Source organism: Oryx dammah, unplaced genomic scaffold, assembly GCF_014754425.2.
Source record: "Oryx dammah isolate SB20612 unplaced genomic scaffold, SCBI_Odam_1.1 HiC_scaffold_1, whole genome shotgun sequence".
NCBI classification, from domain to species: domain Eukaryota; kingdom Metazoa; phylum Chordata; class Mammalia; order Artiodactyla; family Bovidae; genus Oryx; species Oryx dammah.
The window spans coordinates 103,486,595-103,509,051 of NW_024070185.1; the positions used below are offsets into that span (position 1 = coordinate 103,486,595).

At 49.1% G+C, this 22,457-nt stretch overlaps 1 protein-coding gene across 1 annotated transcript in view; it reads left to right on the plus strand.

Moving 5' to 3' along the window:
* Positions 1-22,457, plus strand: part of PAPPA (pappalysin 1) — a 263,068-nt gene that overhangs the window by 24,139 nt on the left and 216,472 nt on the right. Inside the window, exon 3 of the mRNA XM_040238522.1 lies at positions 9,886-10,948. Within this exon, the coding sequence (XP_040094456.1) occupies positions 9,886-10,948 (1,063 nt within the window). The remainder of the gene's footprint in view (positions 1-9,885; positions 10,949-22,457) is intronic.

A 22,457-nucleotide genomic window follows, 5' to 3' on the forward strand; every position in this document is an offset into this window, starting at 1 on the left:
AGGGAAGTGATTCTGGCTCACTCTGGGTGAGCACTGGGGCCTCCCAGGTGGTGCTAGTAGTAAAGAATTCACTTGCTAATGCACGAAATGAGGGTTTGATCCCTGGTGGAGAAGATCCCCTGGAATAATAAGTAGCAATCGGCTCCAGTATTCTTGCCTGGGAAATCCCGTGGACAGAGGGGCCTGGTGGGCTACAATCCATGGGGTTGAAATGAGTCAGGCACAGCTGAGCATACTGGTGAGCACCGAGAAATGCCCCAAGGTGCAAAGGCCTTGTTCTTCAGGGGTTCAGAAGTTGTCTCATTCTGGAGATACACGGCCACTTGTAGAGATGTACAGGTGATTCAGACGGGAGGTTGGGTGTTAAAGGTCATTGAATGATTTTTGAGCCGATTAGGCTTCCCTGGTGGTTCAGAGGATAAAGCGTCTGCCTGCAAAGCAGGAGACCCGGGTTTGATCCCTGGGTTGGGAAGATGCCCTGGAGAAGGAAATGGCAACCCACTCCAGTGTTCTTGCCTGGAGAATCCCATGGACAGAGGAGCCTGGTGGGTACAGTCCACAGGGTCCCAAAGAATCGGACACAACTGAGCGACTTCACACGCACACGCACACACGCACGCACACACACACACGCACACACACACCAGTCCTGACTGTGCCTGATTCTGTGAATGTAAAGGGTGAGCTTGGGGCTGATGTGAAGAGTGTGGGCAGCAGGGGGCTTTGGCTTGAGGGTTTTCTGAGAAGCAATGTGATTACCTCTGAATTTAGTGGGTCTTCATCAAAAAGACCAAAGGTCAGTGCTCTTCTGTGGGGCAGCTTTAATGTCAGCACCCGAGTCCACCAGGGGCAACTTTTAAGGGTGAACAGAGGAAAACATGTAACTCTTCCTCCTCCTCCACTTTTCCCCTCCTCTTCATCCTGACTCACTCCTCTTCCCCTCCACCCCTGCCTCCCTCTCTTTCTTCCTTATCTTCTTCTCCCTCTCCCCCTCCCACTTCCTTTTTTAAAGCCCTTATGAACCAATTTCAATGACAACGTGTGAAAAAGAGAGTGATGAACAGGTCTCTCTCTTTCAGAGAACAGCCTTGAAAGGATAAAGTTTAACCACCCAGAAGAAGGGGGAAAATGGTCCCAATTTGGAGGAAAAGGCACAGACGTTTATCATTAATACTGACTAAACAGCATAGCTAACATTTATCATGTGCTATGCAGATGAGTATTTGTATTCTCTAACTAAATCCTCAAAATGTCACTGTGCCTTAAGTACTGTTATTATCAGTTTACAGTTGAGAAAACTATCAGGGAGGTGAAGGGATTTTGCCCAAGGCTACAAGCTAACAAGCAGCAGAGCTTGGATTCCAACAGTTAAGTCTCCACAGTACAAATGCTTCAGTTCAGTTCAGTTCATTTCAGTTGCTCAATCATGTCCGACTCTTTGCTACCCCCTGGACTGCAGCATGTCAGGCCTCCCTGTCCATCACCAACTCCCAGAGCTTCCTCAAACTCATGTCCATCAAGTCGGTGATGCCATCCAACCATTGCCAGCGCCCATGTGCCAAGTCTGGATACGTTTATTATCTCTTTAGTTCCCCCTCCAACCAGCAGAGGTAGATCACATCATCCCTATTTTACAGATGAGAAGGCTAATTCTATGAGAGAGATGCTCTGACTTTCCAAGTGTCACGCTCATGCACGGCAGAGCCAGGACCTGAACGCATGTTTGCTGGTCTCTAGAACTGTGACCGTGCTATATTCACAGAGCCTGCTTTCATGTGAGTGAAGGAGGCAGCCTGGAGAGTCACAATCCAGAGGGATACATGGGTGCACCTTGAGCCCCTAAAAGCACTTTGCCATCCCCAGTGTCTTATGTAAGTCTGTGTATTAATACAGAAAATGGATTTTTAGGAACCCTTAGACATACTCTTGTTCACCTTGCCTTACATCCAAATGGCTTTAAATAGTTTACAAGGAAATATGCATCCATTTATCTCCTTTCTCTCTCTCTCAAAAGAAAAAAAAAAGACCTGTGAAGTATACAGAATGAGACTGTTTAATCCCTGGAATACAAATGGGAAAACAGCCTCAGAGAGTTGAATGAGCTCATCCAAGGTCACAAGGCTAGTGTAAAAAAAAAGAAGAAGAAGTGAGTGGACCGATAATATCAGGGACTTTTTGGGTGATGGTTCCCAGCAGGGAAGAAGACCACAGGCAGGGAGCAGACACAGGCGCTGCCATGGATGCTGGTCATGCTGCTCCGCCTAGACCTGATCTTGACCTTGTGAATTGCCCCAAAGGGTCACTCTTGATATCCCAGCCTCTCACACCTGGAGGGAGAGACAGCCAGAACTCAGCAGAGTGTGGAGAAGCCTCTAGCCAAGTGTGATTTCCTCCAAGCCTTCTCCTTCCACTGAGCCTAAGCGCCATCCTTTGAGCCAAGGTACGCCGGCCTGGAGGAATGGGGATGCTGAAGTCCCTCGGGCACCTGCCTGGTGCTGCTGAGTCCTCCAGGGTCACCCTGGTGGTCCTCCCCCACCACCGAACCAAGTGCAGGGGCCATGGGTATACTTAACCCGAATCTGTCTGTTTTAATCACCCTCCTCTAGACAGATAAAAGCTTTCCATAGGATTGCTCTCTCAAGCATTTCTCTGTGGCTTTGATACCAGCCATTAAACCATGGAAGGGAAAACAAAACAAACAAAAAAAAGGACCAGCTTCAACTTTTAGCTTTTAATTTTTTTTTAGCCTCCTGAAAGAAACCAGATTGTTGACCTAAATTTCCCCTTTCATCCCCACATCCTCTCACCTCTGCTCGTATTCCCCGGCTGAGGTTCCACAGCTAGTGGACATCCTGAAGTTGGAGGGCCTGAAATGGCCTTCTTTTCCCTCATCCCCACTCCTCCATAACCTTATATTCCCTTCGATAGGAACTGAGGCAGGGACGTCTGAAAGACCTGAGATCTCAGAGTTACAGAGGGTCTCGGGTAGAAGGGACCTCTGTGGCCGTGTGATACCACCCTCCTATTTCATAGGGGAGGATCTGAGGATGCCCTTGCTGGGGGGACTGCCCACCCATTGACATACAGCAGCAAAGTGGCAGAGCTGGAGCACAAGAACCTTGACCGTGGGCTAAGAGATTTTTTCCCCCTGAAGGAGAGCATCCTAGAAGACAGCTCTGGCTATAGAGTTAGCCCAAGTGGGATTCTCCCACTCTGTAGCTGAGATCCTTGGAGAGAAGCCAATTAGCTTCTCTGCACCTGTTCCTTCTCTGTCAAGGAAGATGGGTTCTTATGAGCATGGAAGGGGATGTCTGTGCTTAGCCAAGAGACCACTACCTTGCCCATTATTATTATCATTACAGTTTTCCCTTGGTATCCCCAGTGCTTTTGTTCCCAGACCCACCATAGTTATCAAAAGCTGTGGGATGCTCAAGTCCCTTGTATCCAATGGCATACAATTTGCGTCTGGTCGACACACATCCTCCTGTGTACTTTACATCAGTGCTAGGCTACTTAAAATGTCTTATGCAATGTAAGTACCAGTGCATGTCAAGGTCCTCCTAGCGGAGGTCTGGCTCATCTGTAGGGGAACTGAACTTGAAATCAGGAGTGTTGAATTCCACTCCTTCCTCCCAGTTAGTGCTGTGTGACCTTGGGCAGGTTGACCTCACCCCTCTGAAGCTCAGTTTTCTCATCTGTAAACAGCGCCTGTTATACAAGGTTGTTTGTGAGGGTCATAGGAGACATCTTGGCCCAGAAGCAGCTAGGCCCATGCTCAGTACACAGCAGGGGCTCCAGCTGGAGCGCAGAAGCAGCTCTTTCCTGGGAGGAGCATTTCCTGTGAGGCAACCACACCAGCCATTTTTATATCCTCGCAGTACTTGCCCTGCCCACAGTAGGAGTTAAGCTGAGACAATGAGTTTAACCAAGAAGGATACTGAATTGAGTACAAAGCAGCAAATGATTTTAGAGAAACTTCAGGGGGAGAGCTTAAAAAAAAACTTGTTGAATGGCAGTATTATAGTTTGCTAGGATTACCATGAACCCAGCCCCATGACTTACTGGCTTAAACAGCAGAGATCTATTTTCTCACAGCCCTAGAGACTAGGAGTCTGGGATCAAAGTGTCTGCAGGGTTGGATTTTCCGAGTCCTCTGCCCTTGGCCTGTATAGGGCACCTTTTCCATCCCATGCCTTCATGTTGTCTTCCCCTTGTATCTGAATCTCTTCCTCTTAGGACAACCATTATATTGGATTAGGGCCCAACACAATAACCTCACTGTAGCTTAATTATCTTCTTAAAGACCTTTCTCTAGATAAATTCACATTCTGAGGGATGAGGGGCTAGCCTTCCACCTAGGAGTTTTTTGAGGGGAAAACGTTTCAGCCCATGCAGATGGAATGGAAGATGGGAGGCAGCCAAGAGCAGGACAGCAGCCTTGAAGGAAAGCTGAAGAACACTGCAATATAGAGCTTGTGCAATGGAGCAAAGCTGAGTCAGAAGCCCATAGGCAAGGAGGCTAGTAACGGAGGTTCAGATGCTGAAGGACAAAGCAGGGAGGCACCCCAAACTCCAGATAGGCAGCCAGGCCCGGGCAGGTCTCTGGTCCCAGTAAAGCGAGGCAAGGCAGGCAGAACCGACGAAAAGCTAGTTGTAAAGAGCCACTGATTCTTAGTCCAGAATTGAGCCCCAGGCAGAAGAATGACACGGAAAGCAGCCTTTTTGCAGTTCACTTCCACTTGCTTGTGTTGGTGCTGTTGAACTTGCAGAAATGTTTCTGGAGGGGGTGGGGCATGTCTTCAGATACCCCAGGATAATGTGTGTGCCACTTGGCACTTGGTGCAGTAATGTGATTAAGAAGTGGGGTCTGGGACTCCTATGGACATGGATTCTAAGCTGTGTTGCTTTGGACAAGCTGCTACCTTTCTGAGCCTCTGTTTTCTCTGCAGAATGGGCTGCACTGGTAGTTTTGTTGTGAAGACCAAATGAGAGAATTCCTGTAAAGCACATGGCGCTTAGTGCGCTCTAAACAATGTGATTATATAAATCACATGATGGTGCTCTTATAAGGAACAGAGCGATGGAGAAGGGTCCCCCTGCTTCCCGTCTCTTGCCTTCCTTGTTTGCTCCCTCCCTTCCTTTATTTTATAATTTTAATGATAGACTCTATGCAGCACCTGCAAGGTACCAGATACTGTGTTGGATGTTGGGTGTTTAGAGAGAGATATACTCAGGAAGCAGACACTGAATGCGTAATTACCAAACAGATGTCTTTTAGGACAGGGAGGAGCATGATCAATGTGTGGGAGGAAGACCCATCTATACCTGGGCTGGAGTGGTGTGGTCACACCACACTGCCCTGGTGCGCTGACAGTGCAGGGATCCTGAGAGTGATCCTGACTCCAAAGCCTGGACAACTCACCCCGGGTGGCCTGGGCAGAGGTTTTGGGAAACTCCCTGCAAGCCCTTCTGCGTTTGAACTTGCCCCCATTGTGCATGCCCTCTACCTCTGGGGTGAGTTGAGACCAGAAAAAGAAAAAAAAAAGAGAGAGAGACAATAAAAATAAATAAACATCAAGCTTCTGCTGGGCTGTGCAGCCCTTTCACAGCAAATCTGGCTGCCAGAAGGTAGGGACACATTAGAGAGACTAGGGTTCAAGCGTCTGACGCTGGTCATGAGACCCAGGGCAGCCTCCTTCCTGGGCCTCTACTTCCTCATCCATGCAGGTGCCCCGGACCGTCATTGGCTGATGAATGAATGGACTCTGGCACTTTCATTGCCTGCTTCCACCTGCTTACAGTTTTGAGGCAGGCTTATGCTAATTAGGTTTAGACGGTGTGCAGGATTGCCTGTGGCCATTCCATGAGGATGTGTTCCCCGGGATCAACCTCTAGTACCGCCCAGATGGTACCGACATTCAGACTGACTCTTACTGTTTCTTTTGCTCTGTCTCTATCTTCCTGGAGAACCACGGGGAAGGATGAGGTGGAGGGGTACTGGCATTCACCCATGTCCTCCTGAGAACACTCTTCCATGTCTGGTACAGAGACACGCAGAGGACGTGTCCTCTAAGCACACAAGAACAGGCAATGACGTGAGGCACTCGATTCAAATCAACACACATTTTTGAAGCATCTCCTCCTTACAAGGAACCATTCTCACAGGGAACAAAAGAGCTCTTAAACTGTAGCAGGGAGATCATTTACTCCCAACTCCTCCTTTCTCAGAAAAGGGAAATAAGGCCTGGCAGCCAAAGGGGCAGGGTGACTTGTCCCCCGCAAGGTCATGCAGCAGACGGGAGCCCAGACCTCTGGTCCCAGGTCTCCAGTTCCAGGCTGGTGAAACAGCGGTGTCTCCCATCCAGCCCTCTGAAATGTGACTGCTGTTGATTACTTTATTTTTGCCCAGAAATAAATCCCATTCACCACTACAACCCCCCCCACCCCCCATCCCTATTGAAATTCAGTGATTTCCTTTCACCACTAACACCCCAGGTAAATATTTCCCTCTGAACTTCTGAAGCCACTGCTTCAAGGTTCTTGTTTCCCTTACTGTGTTTCCCCTTGGTTCCACTGAAACCCTCCCTTTGCCCTTCCTCTCTGCCTCCTGGGGCTAAGCTGCCTCTTGGTCCTCCGCTCCGTGTTGCAGAGTCAAGCCTTTCTCGTTGATTCCCTCTTTTCCCTCAATTGCAAACAGAGGTGGCCGAAGCCCATGTACCCCAGTCCCAGGATGGTCCTGAACTGAGGGCACCCTACAGATGTGTACACATTTTACCTTTCTACCCCAGCCAGCCACCTTCCAAAGGCAACAGGAAAGCCAGGCCTGACAGCCCCTGGCCAAATAAAAACCTGCAGAGAGAGAGAGAGAAAGGATCCTGTTTCAGATGTGAATTTTCTCATTAGAAGAATTTTCTGTTTGGGGGGTGTGGGGGGTGTTAGCCAGAAGAGGAAGAGAAGGTGAGCAGAGAGGTGGGATATGGTGAGGGCAGGGATGCGGGGAGGCAAGGTCAGGGGGGCGGGGGGTGAAGTCCAAAAGCCTGTTCTCTCATACTTCCCATAGCTAGCGGTGAAAGACATAGGGGAGCTCATTCCAAATGTGGAGTCAGAGCTTTGGCCTTGGAGAGGTCAGTGGGGAGGTGGCTTTTAACATGCAAGTCTTATAACAGTAGCAAAGCCAAGGGGGGGTGGGGGGGTGGGTTATGATTTCTGAGTAGAGTTTGCCAGTAAATTTGAGGAGGACTTGTGCTTTTTTGAGCCCTCATCCTACCAGCTCTTGATACATCAGTCACATTGTCTTTAGGATACCCACTCTCTCTGGTGTTGCTGTATTTTGTTTTTTATCCTTTCCCCCATTTCATCTTTGACATCACCCTGAGATTCTCTAGCATTTTAACAATGTAGTCCTATCTGGACAGCCACGGTGTGCCAAGGATAGTATAGCCACTATGTCTTTTAAGCGTGACAACATATGTAAAGAGAGAGAGAGAGGGGAGGGGATTGAGATCCACAGAGGTGAAGCGATTTGCCCCGGATGTACGGCCCAATAACTGTTGTCATCAGAATTACACTGAGTCCAAAGGTCCTGCTCTTTGTATCCGACCAAGAACACACTCTGTCTTCTGATTCTCTCTGTCCTTTATCGAGGGAGTCATAGATTAGTGCCTCTGATTCTATTTCACCTTTTCTCTTCTCCCACGTTCAGAATCATCCATGTGCGCATTTGCGGGACACTTGCTGAGTGCCTGCTGTGTACACCCCATAGTGCAAGATGCTGGACAGGGTAGAGATGACCCAGACAGAGTCATCATTCTCAAAAAGTGTCATGTCTAGGGGAGATTCCAAAACTGGAGAGTAAATGTCCAGTTTCCTAAAAGTACAAAGAATTCAGAGGAGAGAGTGATTATTCCTCACAGGACCATTAGGGAAAGTTTCCTGGGAGAGGTGGTTTCTGTTTTAGCCATTAGGAAACCTGGGATCACAGAAAATCCCCTGTGGACCGGGCAAATGAGGGAAACCTCATTCATTCCCCTCCTTTGCCAGGGAGAGGACAAAGACCCACCAATACGTGGTGTTTCATCAAGGCCTGAGAGCAGGTTGTTATTGTAGGAGACCCTGGCCATCACTTGAAAGTTGGTAGAACAGGGAATGGTGATAGGGGAGATGTAGGTGGACTTGGAAGCTTGGCCAAAACTACCATCCATGTCAGCTGCTAACAGATTTATACAAAATCGAAGGCCCCAATACCCACAGAGAAGTACAAACTGTGTGGGCCTTCTCTATTGATTTTGCTAGACGCTCTCTGTGCTCATTTGATGAGTGCTAATGGCAGAGGTACAAAGTTATGGTGACCGCAACAATTCTCCAGCTGAAAGTAGGGACTGTCCTCCTAAATGAGCATCTTTTATTCTTTCTCCTATCCCTGCTCTCTCCTCCCACCTAACCTCATACATCATCGAACACTTAGAATACATTCTTAATTAGAAAGTCCTCTTCCCCATCCAACTGCTTGCCTGTGCCAAGGACACTGGGTATATTCCATAAAAGCTGGGAATAGGAGTTGATGAGAGTAAAAAGACTTAGATCCAGAGAGAATCTACTTAGTGACTTCCTGGAGTTTCCAGGCTAAGTCTAGAGATGTCTAGCTTGGAACTTTCCCAAACAGTCAACTGAAATTTGGGACAACCCCGGCAGGTGTTTTTATGCAGATGGACCCCTGGTGACACTGATGGGGTAGAGGGAGGTAAAGTTAGTGCCTAGGACGGTGATCCTAGGGTCTGATGGATCTAGGGTCTAGTTACCAGCCAGTTGACCTTAAACTATCCCTCTCTTTACCTCCTTCAATTCCTGTTTCCGCCTCTGCTAATTTAATATCATCACCTTGAGAGTGCTACATGGGTTAAGAGAATTAGTGCCTGTGCAGACCTTAACACAATGCCTCACTTGTGACAGAGGCTTGGTTTTACTTAACGATGGAGTCCCCAACATCTGTTTATGCTAAGAAGATGCCTTTTACTTTTTAAAATATTAGCATTGATGTTAGAGAAAAGCAGGGTTGAACTGAGTGTCAGGAAATTTGTCAGTGACTGTGTAACCTAACAAATACCTTCCATTTCCTGAGTCTCAACTCCCTTAACTTTCGAGTGAAAGAGTTGGAATTGGTAATGTTTAAAAACCTTTCCAGCTCAGATAGTAAGTATGCCTGCCTGCCTTTGGGGGTGAATGTCAGAGCTAGTCAGGACTACTGTTACGATAGAAGCTTTGCAGCCCATGACCGTCACTTCTCCAGGCAACTTTCCTGGCACCTCACCACCACTAATCATTGATGAGTGCTGGTGGCTGACACACTCCTAGTTATGGTGACTATAGTTGGCGCTGTTGAAATGAGCACCTTCTATGGATCATTTTCTCCCTTTGATTCTTCTCTTACCTCTCCCTCTCACCATGTATGTCATTCTACACTTAAAAGACACTTTTAAATAAAAAGTCCTCTTCCCCATCCAACGGTTTTGCAAAATCAAAGATTTTCAGATTTTAATTATTAGTAGTACTACTGTTGTTTCCTTTGGCTCAAGTATGTATTCTGCAAACAAATGTCATTTTTTGTGTGCCCCATACTCAGAACCAATCAAAGTGAAACCACATGGGTTAAAGTTGTGGTCAGAACCTCCCAAAGCCACCTCATCCATGTTCTCCATTCCTGTAGCCCTCACCTTGCCCTCAGGGTGGTCCCAGAGGCTCAGTCAGTCACTGCCAGGAGGCCACTGAGCACAGTTTGTAAACTTCCTCTTCTAGGACACCCTGATAGGAATTTTATCAGAAAGAAAGAACTCTTCCCTCCTTCCTCCACCCTTTATTTATTCATCTTTTTCTTTTGGGGCTACATAGGGCTCTATGACAAATGTTCTTATGCCTCACGTGACCGAGGATGGGTCGTGGGCATTCACACCGTCAGTGACCAAGGCAACAGAGACCCACGCTACTTTTTCTCCTTGAAGACAGACCGGGCCCGGCAAGTGACCACCATCAATGCCCACCGCAGCTACCTCCCAGGCCAGTGGGTATACCTGGCTGCCACCTACGACGGGCGGCTGATGAAGCTGTACATGAACGGTGCCCAGGTGGCCACCTCCGGGGAGCAGGTGGGCGGGATCTTCAGCCCCCTGACCCAGAAGTGTAAAGTCCTCATGCTGGGAGGCAGCGCCCTGAACCACAACTACCGGGGCTACGTGGAGCGCTTCAGCCTGTGGAAGGTGGCCAGGACGCAGCGCGAGATCCTGCTGGACATGGGGACCCGCAGCCCCCAGGGCCCTCTACCTCAGCTCCTCCTGCAGGAGGCCTGGGACAATGTGAAGCGGGCCTGGTCCCCCATGAAGGACGGCAGCAGCCCCCGCCTGGAGGTCAGCGGCGCCCATGGCTCCTTGCTGGATGCCAGCCTGGAGCCGCCGCTGTGCGGGCAAACGCTGTGCGACAGCCCCGAGGTCATTGCCAACTACAACCGGCTGCCGCGGCTGCGCCGGCCCAAGGTGGTGCGCTACCGCGTGGTCAACCTCCACGACGACGGCCGGGAGAACCCCACGGTGAGCCGAGAGCAGATCGACTTCCAGCACCAGCAGCTGGCCGAGGCCTTCAAGCACTATAACATCTCCTGGGAGCTCGAGGTGCTGGAGGTGAGCAACTCCTCGCTGCGCCGCCGCCTCATCCTGGCCAACTGCGACATCAGCAAGATCGGCGACGAGAACTGCGACCCCGAGTGCAACCACACGCTGACCGGCCACGATGGCGGCGACTGCCGACACCTGCGCCACCCCGCCTTCGCCAAGAAGCAGCAGAACGGGGTGTGTGACATGGACTGCAACTACGAGCGCTTCAACTTCGACGGCGGGGAGTGCTGTGACCCCAATATCACCGACGTCACCAAGACCTGTTTCGAGCCGGACAACCTGCACAGGTAAGGGAGTCGAGCTCCTCCCCTTTTTGCCCAGGGGTGTGGCTCCTAACGCCCAATGGGGTTGTGGGAATTTCCCAGTTCACAAGGCAGACTGGACCAAGTAACCACAGGACTGCAGGCAAGGTTGGGCTTCCCAGGTGGCTCTGTGGTAAAGAATCTGCCTGCCAGGGCAGGAGAGGCAGGTTGGATCCCTGGGTCGGGAAGACCCCCTGGAGAAGGAAATGGCAACCCACTCCAGTACTCCTACCTAGAAAATCCTGTGGACAGAGGAGCCTGGCAGCCTGCAGTCCATGGGGTAGCAAGGAGTCCGATACAACTTAGTGACTAAACAAATATGCAGGGTTAGTCCATTACCAAAATATTTCTGCATCGCCTCCTATGGGCTCAGAGGGAGCTCTCAAGATCCTGTCTTCTCAAAGGGCTCAGAGTCTAAAACTGGACAACCTGGGCTGAGTGCTAACAGCCGCAGTTATAGAGCACTCTGCTGTCCAGTGCAGTGGTCATTAGCCACATGTGGCTGTTTTTAAATTAGTGGAGATGAAATGCAGTCTAAAATCCAGTTCTCCCGTCACACTGGCCATGTTTTCAGAATTCAGTAGCCACCTGGGGCTAGTGGCTACCATACTGCACACAGTCATATGACCACTTCTGTGCTAGCAGAAGGGTCTGTTGGGCAGTTCTGGTGGAGCTGGGATGGGCTGGGGTCGGACAGACTTCATGCTTTCTCAGTCACTATGTCATGTCTGAATCTGTGGGACCCTGTGGACTGTAGCCTGCCAGGCTTCTCTGTCCATGGGATTTTCCAGGCAAGAATCCTGGGTTCAGGTCTCTTCCCTTACTTTGTGACCTCTTACAAGCTGTGTCCTCGTCTGTACAATGGGAACGACAGTGGCACCTACTTTATGAAGTTGCTTTGAGGATCAAATGAGGGCAGGCAAAGCAAGTCTCTTCTAGGGGTTAGCAGGCAACTACCTCTCAATAAGTGCATCTGCTGTTTCTTGAACAATGAAAGGCAGCATGTAGCATGCATAGGAGGTCAACGGGGAACAGCTGACTTGCAGCTTGAACATTTTAGGGAAAGCTTAGGTATGGTTTGGACATCAGAGATTGAGTAGATTGAGTTGAGGGAGAAGGAGGATACTCAAGGCAGAGGAGCTTCACACATTGCTGAGAAGAGGGTGGAAAGGGAGGAGGGCAGATTTTCTGTCTAATGCCTGACTTAGCCTGTGCCTTGTACTACAACTGTGACCAGCAGCCCCCCAAAACACGCAGAGGTGGACCATAGGTGATCACCATTTGATGTGGGACCCAGGGAGACTAGTTTTAAGTCAGAGAGACAGTCTACACCCACTTTCCTGACTTCCCAGATTCATGCTGAGCTTTTCCATTCTCTCCAGCTCACAGAACCCTGGCCTTGCTGACGGCTTGATTGGTTGGCTCATTTGCCAACCTCTGTGGGTTTTCTGCTGACTCTTCTCTTTATGTCTCTTTCACAAGAGCAAGGGCCTCCCATGCACTGACAAAATACCTATGTGCAGAGGAATGACAATGCTGGCAAGAGAATGTCATGCCTGGCCCCAAGCCAGAGAGCACGTCAGCTCAGCCTTCTGGCACCAGGCGGGCCCCTGGACTCTCACCTTGGCTCAGAGATGGGAGCAGCCCATGTAGGAAAAGCCTTGGTGTGTGGCAGGTTCCTTCCAGGTCACAATGCACTTTCATCTCTGCTCTAGTTAGGCTTTGATGGCATTTGATGAGAATGACTGAACAGAGTTAGCATTTTGTATTTAACTGATAGGGCCTTAGAGAGTGAAATGACTCAACCAAGGTCCCAGGTCAGGAAAGACATTTGGCTAAATCACAAATGTAGGACTTCTGAGATGAATGTGATGTATGCTCTCCTGAGCCAGACCCCAGGAGTTCCTGGGGTGCCCAGGGAGTGTGGGCGTGGGAGGATAGATGAAGCACCAGGAATACTGGAAGCCACTTATCTGTTTGTCCATTTACCCATTCATTCACTCATGCACCAAGTGTTTGTTCAGCACCTTCCCAGTGCCAGGCAGGTGAGCACCCTTATCCCTACTTTGCAGAAGGAAATCCAGGCTTCAGAAGAAGGAAGGGACTGACCCCCAGTCACTCAGCTAAGGCATAGAGAGCTTACATTTGAGTCTTGCTCTGTTGACTCCAAAGTTCCCATGGAAGGGAGGTATTTTGAAATCCAAGGAGCAGTGAGAGGCAGAGTCAAAAAGCAGGAGTGACTGGCGAGGTGGCTTTCGTAAAGCCTTTGGGAGAAAACTGCTGAGTATGATTGGGTCAGGACCAAGGGCAGCTGACCTCTGTGGTTGGGGTGCTGGGGCCGCGGGGCCCGAGGTTCCAGAGAGCTGACCATCAGCAGACCGGGCCGGCAGGTGCCAGCGGCCTGCTCTTTTCTAAGTCACGGGACTGCATGTCCAGAATATCCGTGAGCAGCCATTGGCCAGCGCTGTGACCACTCACACCAGGGCCTGTATGTTTGCTGGCTGGAAAGTGCTGTGCCCCAGGGAGCCCCACCAGGGATGTTTCACCTCCTGATGAAGCTGGAGGGGCACGACATTCTGGCTGAATCAGCTCTCCTGTGTGCAGAGAGAAACCTGTGGAAGTTTGCAGAGAAAATACTTGCTTTGTGACTTTAAAAAAAAAAAAAAAGAGGGAGGGAAGCGGGGAGGAAGAAATGAATGAAAAAGGAAAGAAAGGGAGAGAGGGAGCTAGGAAAGAAGGATGACACCTGTAATAGAAAATTAGAGTGACATTGTCTTGATGATTTTTCATGAAGAGGTGAACTTGCTTTATACATAAGGTATGTTCCTGCATTGCCTGCCTCCCACCCTCCCTCTCTCTCTCTCATTGGGTAAAATCAATAAAGATAATATTTCAATTACTACTTCTCAGTCTATGGTAGAGAACCAGTTTTGTTTCCTCTCTGTTGCTAACCAATTCTTTTGTAACATACAACAAAAATGAACTGCTATGAATGAAGTATCCCCAGGAATGGTGAAGCAGTGTCAGAGTTCTCTGAAAGTTTCTAAATGCTGGCTCTCCACTTCTGTACTCATTGTGCCATAGACTAATGAGAAGCGGTTCGTGCACAGCTTACTTAGAGTGGCACTGAGTAAAATTCATCATCCTGATAGTTTATGTAGCAGTTCCTTCGAGTAAAATAAGATCCAGCAGTGATACAGCAGTGCAGACTCCATCAGAGAATTACCGTTTCTTCTAACACATTCGAAGTCATTCTTTACCTACTAATTCTTGGGCCTCCTTAGTCCATGTTCTCAGGAGTTCATGTGTTACGAAGAGCATCCAGTCCTAGCAGAAGGCTACAGAAGACATTGAAACGATGTCAGATGTCAGACCTAGAAACAGCCTCAGAGATCAGTGGGTCCAAAGCCTGCTTCCCCCATAGAGGGAAGCTGAGGCCTAAGCTCACACAGTCCATTAGTGGTCAGAGTGAGGTTAAGGATCCTCTAGGTTTCCGAGGCCCGGTCATCTGCTGTGATGCAGCTTCTCAGGACTGTGCTGACGTTCTTGCCTTTCATGGATACCTGCTCCCCTACTCTCTGACCTTGCTCTCTTCTCCTGAGCATTTGGGGTCGTGAAATGCTGAGATGAGGGAGTTTGGAAGAGAATCAGATGAGAACTCTGGGTGTCCATGAGCCACTGCAGAACTTTTAGAGCCAGACTGGCCATGGGTTTCCCTTGTTAGGAGGCCAGGATAAGGACACCTGAGTGAGGCTATGCACAAAGAAGAGGGCTGGGGAGTGGATGTGGATGAGTGAACAGAACACTGAGAAAGAGTGTCCACCAAGAGGAAGCAACCTCAGCAGGGGCTCGGGGGAGGGATGGGATGAGGAAGGGCTTGTGGAATACGGAGTCACTCAGTATGGCTGGGGTCCGGAGCATAAGCAGAAAGGGGTTCAGTTTATCTTGTGAAAAACTCTAGCCTGCCTCTCTCCCTTCTTTCACTTCTTCAGGCCCTCCTTACTTTCTTCCTTCCCTCCCTCCTTCCTTCCTATTTTGCCTTCTTTTCTCTTTAAAAGTTGAATGCTGCCTTTGTGCCAGCCCCATCCCTGGATAATCCTGGCTTCCCTGATGGCTCAGACGGTAAAGCGTCTGCCTGCAATGTGGGAGACCTGGGTTCGATCTCTGGGTCGGAAGATCCCCTGGAGAAGGAAATGACAACCCACTCCAGTATTCTTGCCTAGAAAATCCCGTGGATGGAGGAGCCTGGCGGGCTACAGTCCATGGGGTTTCAAAGAGTCGGACACGACTAAGCAGCTTCACTTTCTTTCTTTCTCTTATCCAGTGGATAAGAGAGATGAGCAAACAAGACATCGCGATCCCTGGTATGAAAGAAGGACCCCCCCAGTCTCAGCTAAGACGGGCTGTCTTGGAGGGGAAGCACAGGTCTTTTTATTGGACTGGACAGTTATAAAAAGACAGTCCAGTGACTTGGTCATGGAGACAAGCCAGGTAGGCAGGACTTCATTTGCAGCCATTAGAAATGTGTGCAAACAGGTTAGAATGTACTTGGTGCATCTTTTTATAAATGAAATGAGAAACCTGGCTGTTAATGGAAGTCCCCGGTATCAGGAAACCCAGGGGCAGTTGACACTTTGGGCTGGGCACAGTTCACGGTGAGAGGGTGTTGCAACACATCCACCAGGTTCCTGGTGGACCCTCTAGCTGCGCGCTCTGGCATCTTTAGGTGAGCTGCACTTGAACACCTGTTCCTGTGGAATAAATAGGACAGGTAGGTACAAGGAGACCTCCCTGATGATGGCTCCCAGGGAAACCTTTTCTTTGTCTTCTCTGCATTATTATTTTTAATGTAACAAGGGCATTCCCCAGGGGCCATGCTTTGTTTTTTTGGACCCAAGTGGGTGTTGCTGGAATCTTTGGAAAGGGCTGGAATAAGCCTCGAGGTAGTCTACATGACCCCTCTGCTAGTGTCTGTCATCCTCCTCAGTCTCTTCTCCTGCCCTTTATCTGAGGCCAGTAGATGGTTTGCCTTCTAATGAGGCCCTTTATTGCGTTTTGTTTTTTTTTTTTACTTCTTTTCTAGAACGATCTCCCAGAACATGCAGTTTCTTCTCTTCCGTTCCCTGCATGTCTAACACAGTTGCGTGGAATCAGGGACTCTCTGAGCTGCAGTGAGTGGTGGAGCGGTCCAGCCCCTGTGCCCATAGATGAGGAGTGGCGAGCTCCCTAAAGGGGCAGTGCTGACCCAGGCCTCACAGAGAGAGGGGCCAAGCAGAGCAAAAGTCCTCGGGTCTCGTTTCTCCCTCCCGAGGCATTTCAGTGCCCCCTGTTGCCCTGATGTCTTAGCAGCTGGCAACTTGGAAGCACTCTGTTCAGGAAGGCTGTGTTCTTATTCATCATCCATATTTTGGTGAGAGACTTTGATATCCAAGGGACTGTGAGAAATGCCCTAGGGATCGAAGATATGATCCATGTCCTCAGGGTATCTATATGCTGTGGTTTAATGACATTTTGTTACAGTCATTCAAGAGATGGCAGGAGAGCAGATGATTCACTTCCAAATGAACCAGACAGATGAACAGATGATAAGACATGAGCTCTGAGAAAAGGCAGATTCATGGCAGTCAGGAGCAATCAGGAAAAGTTTTCTGGCAGAGAAGGTATACAAACAGGCTTCCAGCATTTGTAGGGGCTGGAGTGGAAGAAAAGAGCAAGATAGGAGCAGAGAGATGGAGGTGGGCAGGTGTGGGGAGGTATAAGAAACAGGTGGGGTAGATGCTTGAGGCTTCATGCTGGTAGATGCTCTCTCTTGATCATCAGATTATAAACCTCCCGCAATCCAACTTAGAAAGAATGAAAGAAGAATTCAGGGGAAACAGATCTGAGCCCTGACGTGGCAGCTTCTTAGCTATGCAAGTGTCTTAATCCCATCGGGCCTCCGTTTCCACATCTGTCCAAAGGGAAAAATAGTAATAATGGTATTTGACCGCCAGGATCACACAACTGCCTCGAGGGTCACACAAAATAACATCTCAAAAAGAGTTCTGGGAAGAGTTAACCAGCATGCAGATGAAAGAAAGCATTGTTGTTTTTTTCTGTAACTTTGTTCATTCTTTTCCAGTAATCATGTAAGAGAAATTGCTTGGAATTTTATAATCAGAATATCAGAGTTTATTTAACATGACTAACATTCATTAAAGCAATAACAGCAGTCAAGCCTGGTGGAATGGAGAAATGAGGGGTGTTGGAGACTGACCAGAGCTTGGGTCTTGGTTCTTTGTCTGCCTCAGCCCATCTTGCAATAACAGTGACTTGGGTTCTCAACGGTCACAGTTGGGTGTGGCATGTCATGAAATTTAAATGGAGCCATGGTGTGTGAAGCACCTGGGCCAGTGCCTGGCACATAGTAGGTGCTGGGAGGCTCCCCTCCCTGCCCCCAGGCACACGTGGGCTCCTCTTCTACCATCTTTGTCTTACGGAGGCTGCAGGCTCATAAAGAAGGTCTGGCTGAAACTGCAGTGCACACACTGAGGCCATTTGTTCAGATTACTTCCATTCGTAAAATACTTTTGTTTTTTTTTTTTTGAGGACTGACCACAGAATTGGTTTTTTAAATGAAGACCACATAACTTCTATCAAATTCATTGAGCTCACACACTAGTTTACTTTGAAAACACTCCAGATGTCTATGTTAGAGAATACATCTCTGCAACAGGGAGTGATCCCCTCAGTGTTGAGGGGGGTCATAGTGGGTGGGTCACTGATTCAGTCGAAGGTCCTAGATTTTTCGACCGTGTCCAGCCCACATGTGTGCCTGAGTGTAGATATACAAACACCCCATCCAGGCCCCCTGGTCCACGTGGTCTGGCGTCCTCTGATTCAGTCTGAGATTTCCTCATGCTTTTCTTCTGAACAGAGCCCACCTTGACTCACAGGTTCTGTCTGTGACCCATGAACACCCATGACTTTGTTCTTTGAGAGCAGACTAGAGGGGTGATAGAGAGCAGAAGGATTGCTTGTGGCCCCTGAAGATGTGATTAATAAGACGCTCGAGACATTGCGGAAGAGTGAGGGATCGGGCAGTCCAGAAAATAAATAAGAACACAAGTTTCAGAGACAGATGGGATGTGAATCGAGCCACTTACTCTTTCTGTGACCTTGACTAGTCTTTTCCATGATCAGAGACTCAGTTTTCTCCTCTGTAAAACCAGGAATGAAAGTAACATTGGGTGGTTTTAGAGGATGTCACAAAAGTATACCCGGTCAACCCTTTCAAACAGCACCTGGGACTTAGTGACCTCTCAAAGTAACAATGGTTGGTTGGAGATTTTCTGTCTCTGGGAAACCTTCTGACCTCTGACATGCACATCCCCAAATTCCTAGCCCCTCTCAGATCCTGAGCCCCCTTGCTAGAACCTCCAGGCTGGACTGGGAGTTGGATGTGACCTATTCACTCCGTACTGCCGAGGGCTCTTGGATTTTGACACCTGTTGATTCTGTTTTTAAAAGATTTCCTTTACTCCCAAAGCCCGGCATGTACGAAGTGCTAATATATTCATTTTCCCAAGAGTTAGGCAGCAGGTCACATGGAGTGTATGCATTCCCACCGAAAAACACAGGCCTGTCGGGGTCCCAGGATCCTACCAAGAAATTCCCACCTGTGAGCATCCTAGGGAGGGGGCAGGGAGCCAGGCCGGTGCCCCCGAGGCTCTCAGGACCCACTGGGCAGGGTAGGGTGGAGCTGGTCTTCTGCCTGCGCCTGGGGATCTGGCCACAGCACGCCCACCTGAGCGTTTACAGGTGAAGGTTGGACCCTTTCCTCCTAGACACACTGGGGAGGCCCCACCAGGCGGGGGCTGCTCCCTCTCTCACCCTTTCCTAGACATATGTTTCCACCCGCAGTGCCCTGGACAGACAAATGGAGCGCGTGGTGCCCTTTTGAGGGCCTCAGTGGGAGGCGGCTGGGTTTTCTGCACCCTGTGCCTGGCTCGGTCAGCACTCTCATTCTCTTTCCTCCATCCGCTGGTGACACTGAGCACTTATGACGGCCTCAGCGCTGTCAGACACCCTTTCAGGTTAGGAGATGGAGCGGCCGGACTGTGAGGAAGGGCTGAACAGACACCGGTACAGTTTGTTTCCGTGAAACACGTTTCCCTCAATTGATTTCAGCCCAGCTTGTACCTGCCTGCTTGCAGCTGGCCGGTTTTCCACCTCCTGAGAGGGAACACCCCCCACCTCCACTCTCACCTTCTGCAGACACAAAAGCACTGTGTGGACAGCAGCGTGTAGGTCACGGGTTTGTCTGTAGGCATTGAAGAGGCTCCTGTTTCTTCATATTTATGGAGGGGTGTTTGCTTTTTCTCCATCCCTCTCTGCTTCTCTTTCTCCCTCTTTCCCAGAGTCTATGTCGTTTTGTGGATCTGGTGATGATGGGTGGAAGGTGAGGGGGTTTGTGTCCTCCGTTTCAAGCTTCTGATGTTCATTGATTCCAGCCTTTTTGGAGCTCAGCCAGCCAGCCACAGCTCTCAGACTTGAGCTTGTCATCTCGCTAATGACCCGTGTTGATGGCCACCGAGGGCAGTGGTGACTGTCACTCCACAAGCCTGGAGTGTCTTAGAATCTTCCAGAGTTGGGGGAAGGCAGACATGAGGGAGTTTGCCTGTGGATTGGCAGAGCATGTGGAAGGAAGTGACTAGATCCTTCCAAGTAACTTCAAAGCCAGAACGGAATAAGTCGCTTCTCTGACTTCAAATTCTGCCTCTGTGAAATGGGAGGACTGGGACAGATGAGCTCTGAGAACTGTTGCCTGCTTAGGCATTATAGTCCAGGCTTGTAGGGACTGGGGCTAGAGGGGGAAAAAAAAAAAAAATGGAAGGGGGAGGTGCTGACTATTGAAAAGTGCAAACACATTGACACTGGGGCCATTCAGGGAAATGAGAGACAGTCCCTACCTTCAAATTGTCTGCCAGGCCCCGTGTCTAATTGAGCACGACATGTAGAGAGCAGCGATGAGGGAACAATTATACTCTGTGACAAGCTGAAAAAAAAACCCTCCCACTGTCACCCAGGTCCCGGTAGAAGCCTCAAGAAAGAGCTCCACCTTGGGCAGTCTGCACCTCTGCTCTTCTCTTTTCCCTCAGGCCCCGAACGTGGCATCCTCTTTCCAAAAATCAATTTGAATTTAAGTCTATTTTCGACAGCCTGACGTAGAGAGTCATACTTTCCAGCGTTAATTCCCCATGTTTGAACCCTGACTTTCACATGACCCTTGGAGAGCTGTCTCTTTTTTTAATCCCTCAAGAGACCCAAGTTTGTGGAAGTTACTAACTAGGCTTGTGCAGGATCATGCAGGGATGGTATGGATCTCTGAGAGATGACACTCATCTCCTAGAATGACTGGGTAGTTCTTACTTTAGATGTGTCTATGATTTGCCTAAGGTTAGGTGATCTGTCTCTTGTATTGTTGGAAGAGGCGTTTGCTATGACCAACGTGTTCTCTTGGCAAAAATCTCAGTTAGCCTTTGCCTGCTTCATTTTGTACTCCAGGGTCACACTTGCCTGTTACTCCAGGTATCTCTTGACTTTCTACTTTTGCATTCCACTCCCCTATGATGGAAAGGACATCTTTTTTGCTGTTGTTCTAGAAGGTCTTGTAGGTCTTCATAGAACCATTCAGCTTCAGCTGATACTGGGAAAGATTAAGGGCAGGAGGAGAAGGGGGCAACAGAGGATGAGAGAGTTGGATGGCCTCACTGACTCAGTCAATGGACATGAGTTTGAGCAAACTCCAGGATATGGTGAAGGACAGGGAAGCCTGGCGTGCTGCAGTCCACGGGGTCACAGAGAGTCGGACACGACTGAGTAACTGAACAACGACAGCAAGGTGATGTGTATGGGCCCAGACGAACACCCAGAAGCTGCCATATTGGCTCACATTGAAGATAATGTCTAATTCTTGCTCAGATCTGCCCAACTATAAATGTGTGGGGTCAATCTTCACATCACTTAAATTTTAAATGGTTAAAAATTAGAGTGAAACAACAGAGTCTAGTGAGATTGCTGCCTGTCCTTAGAATTCTGTGGCTGCTAGAGCTTGCAACACAGAGGCAATTTGTCTTTATTTAACTGAACATCAAGTGTAAGACCAACCACAGGGCTGTCGGCGAGCTGTGTATATCCTTCTCAGTGTGGTCAGTTGTATTATTTATCAATTGTGGTTTTGATCCTCTAAGAAGAAAGTGAGAGGATGGAGAGAGATAGCTGAGGGCCCTGGAACTGTGCGTTACTGTTGTGAGAGCAATGATTCGACGTGCAATCACCATATCACTGTCCTCCTACTTTTGAACACACCATCACAGTTCAACTGTTGGTCTTTCTTACAGTTCAGGGGATTCTTCAAGTTTCATGATTTCCCTGAAAATCAGGAAACTCGGAGTCCCTGGGGCTATCAAAGCAGAGATGGTAGAACCCCAGGAGAAGATGTTAGGAGAGTGATGGTCCTTCATGTGTGTGGGAGGTGGTGGGGGGCGGGGGAGGGGGGGCCATGTCTGCCATGTGCAAGGCCTGTGTGAGGTGCTGGGGTTACAAGGAGCGTTTCACAAGATAGGTGTGATTCTGCCCTCAAGGAATTTCCTGCGGGTAAATAAGTAGCTAGTTGGAGAAGCACTGCTGTGGAGAAGTCCAAGGTGCTGAGGGAAGCAAGGGTGGGTATCTGACTCATCAGGGGTCAGAGTCGCTTCTAGGCTGGATCTGGGAGGATGGAGCACATTAACCAAGTGAGTGGAGCTGAGCTTACCAGGAACCAGGTGTCTGACACTCTGCCTTCTGCTCCACAAGTCTCTAGAAGCCTTTTTCAGGGTGAGAAATGAAAAAAAAAAAAAAAAGGAGCTGAGTAGTTCCTGATAAAAGGTATTCCTTTTAAATCGGTGTCCTTTATTCTGAGATTATTTATTCCTTCTTTTAGAGTCTTACATCAGTACCCATTATTTCATGATATGGGGGACAGCATGTATGGAAGTTTCACCTTTTGAATACTGTATTTATTTGTCAGAATGAGAGATTGCTACTTTCACATCAACTTTTAAGATGATCCAGAGATCTGAGAACCTGTCCATTGATCCTCCATGCCTCTCTGAACCAGCACCCTCTTCTCTTCCTGTCCATGTCCTCAGGATTCTCAATCCCACCCATCTCCTGGTTTCATTAGGATCCCATTCTGCAGGCCCGTGATTTTCCTGGGCGTGGACTTTGACCTTCCACGTGACATGACAGCCCCAGAAAAACAGAGCTGGTGGACCGAGAGTTTTCGGCAGCAGTGGGGGATGGGACTGGGCGGCTAATATACAGAATCTGAGAGTCATGAAAGAGCAACGCTCCAGCAGACCTCATCAGAACCTGGACCCATCATTTCACCTGCTCTCACTCGTGACCCCACCAAACAGCAAATGATCCTTGAGCGTAAATACCTCTCCTTAGACATGCTCACATCCACCGA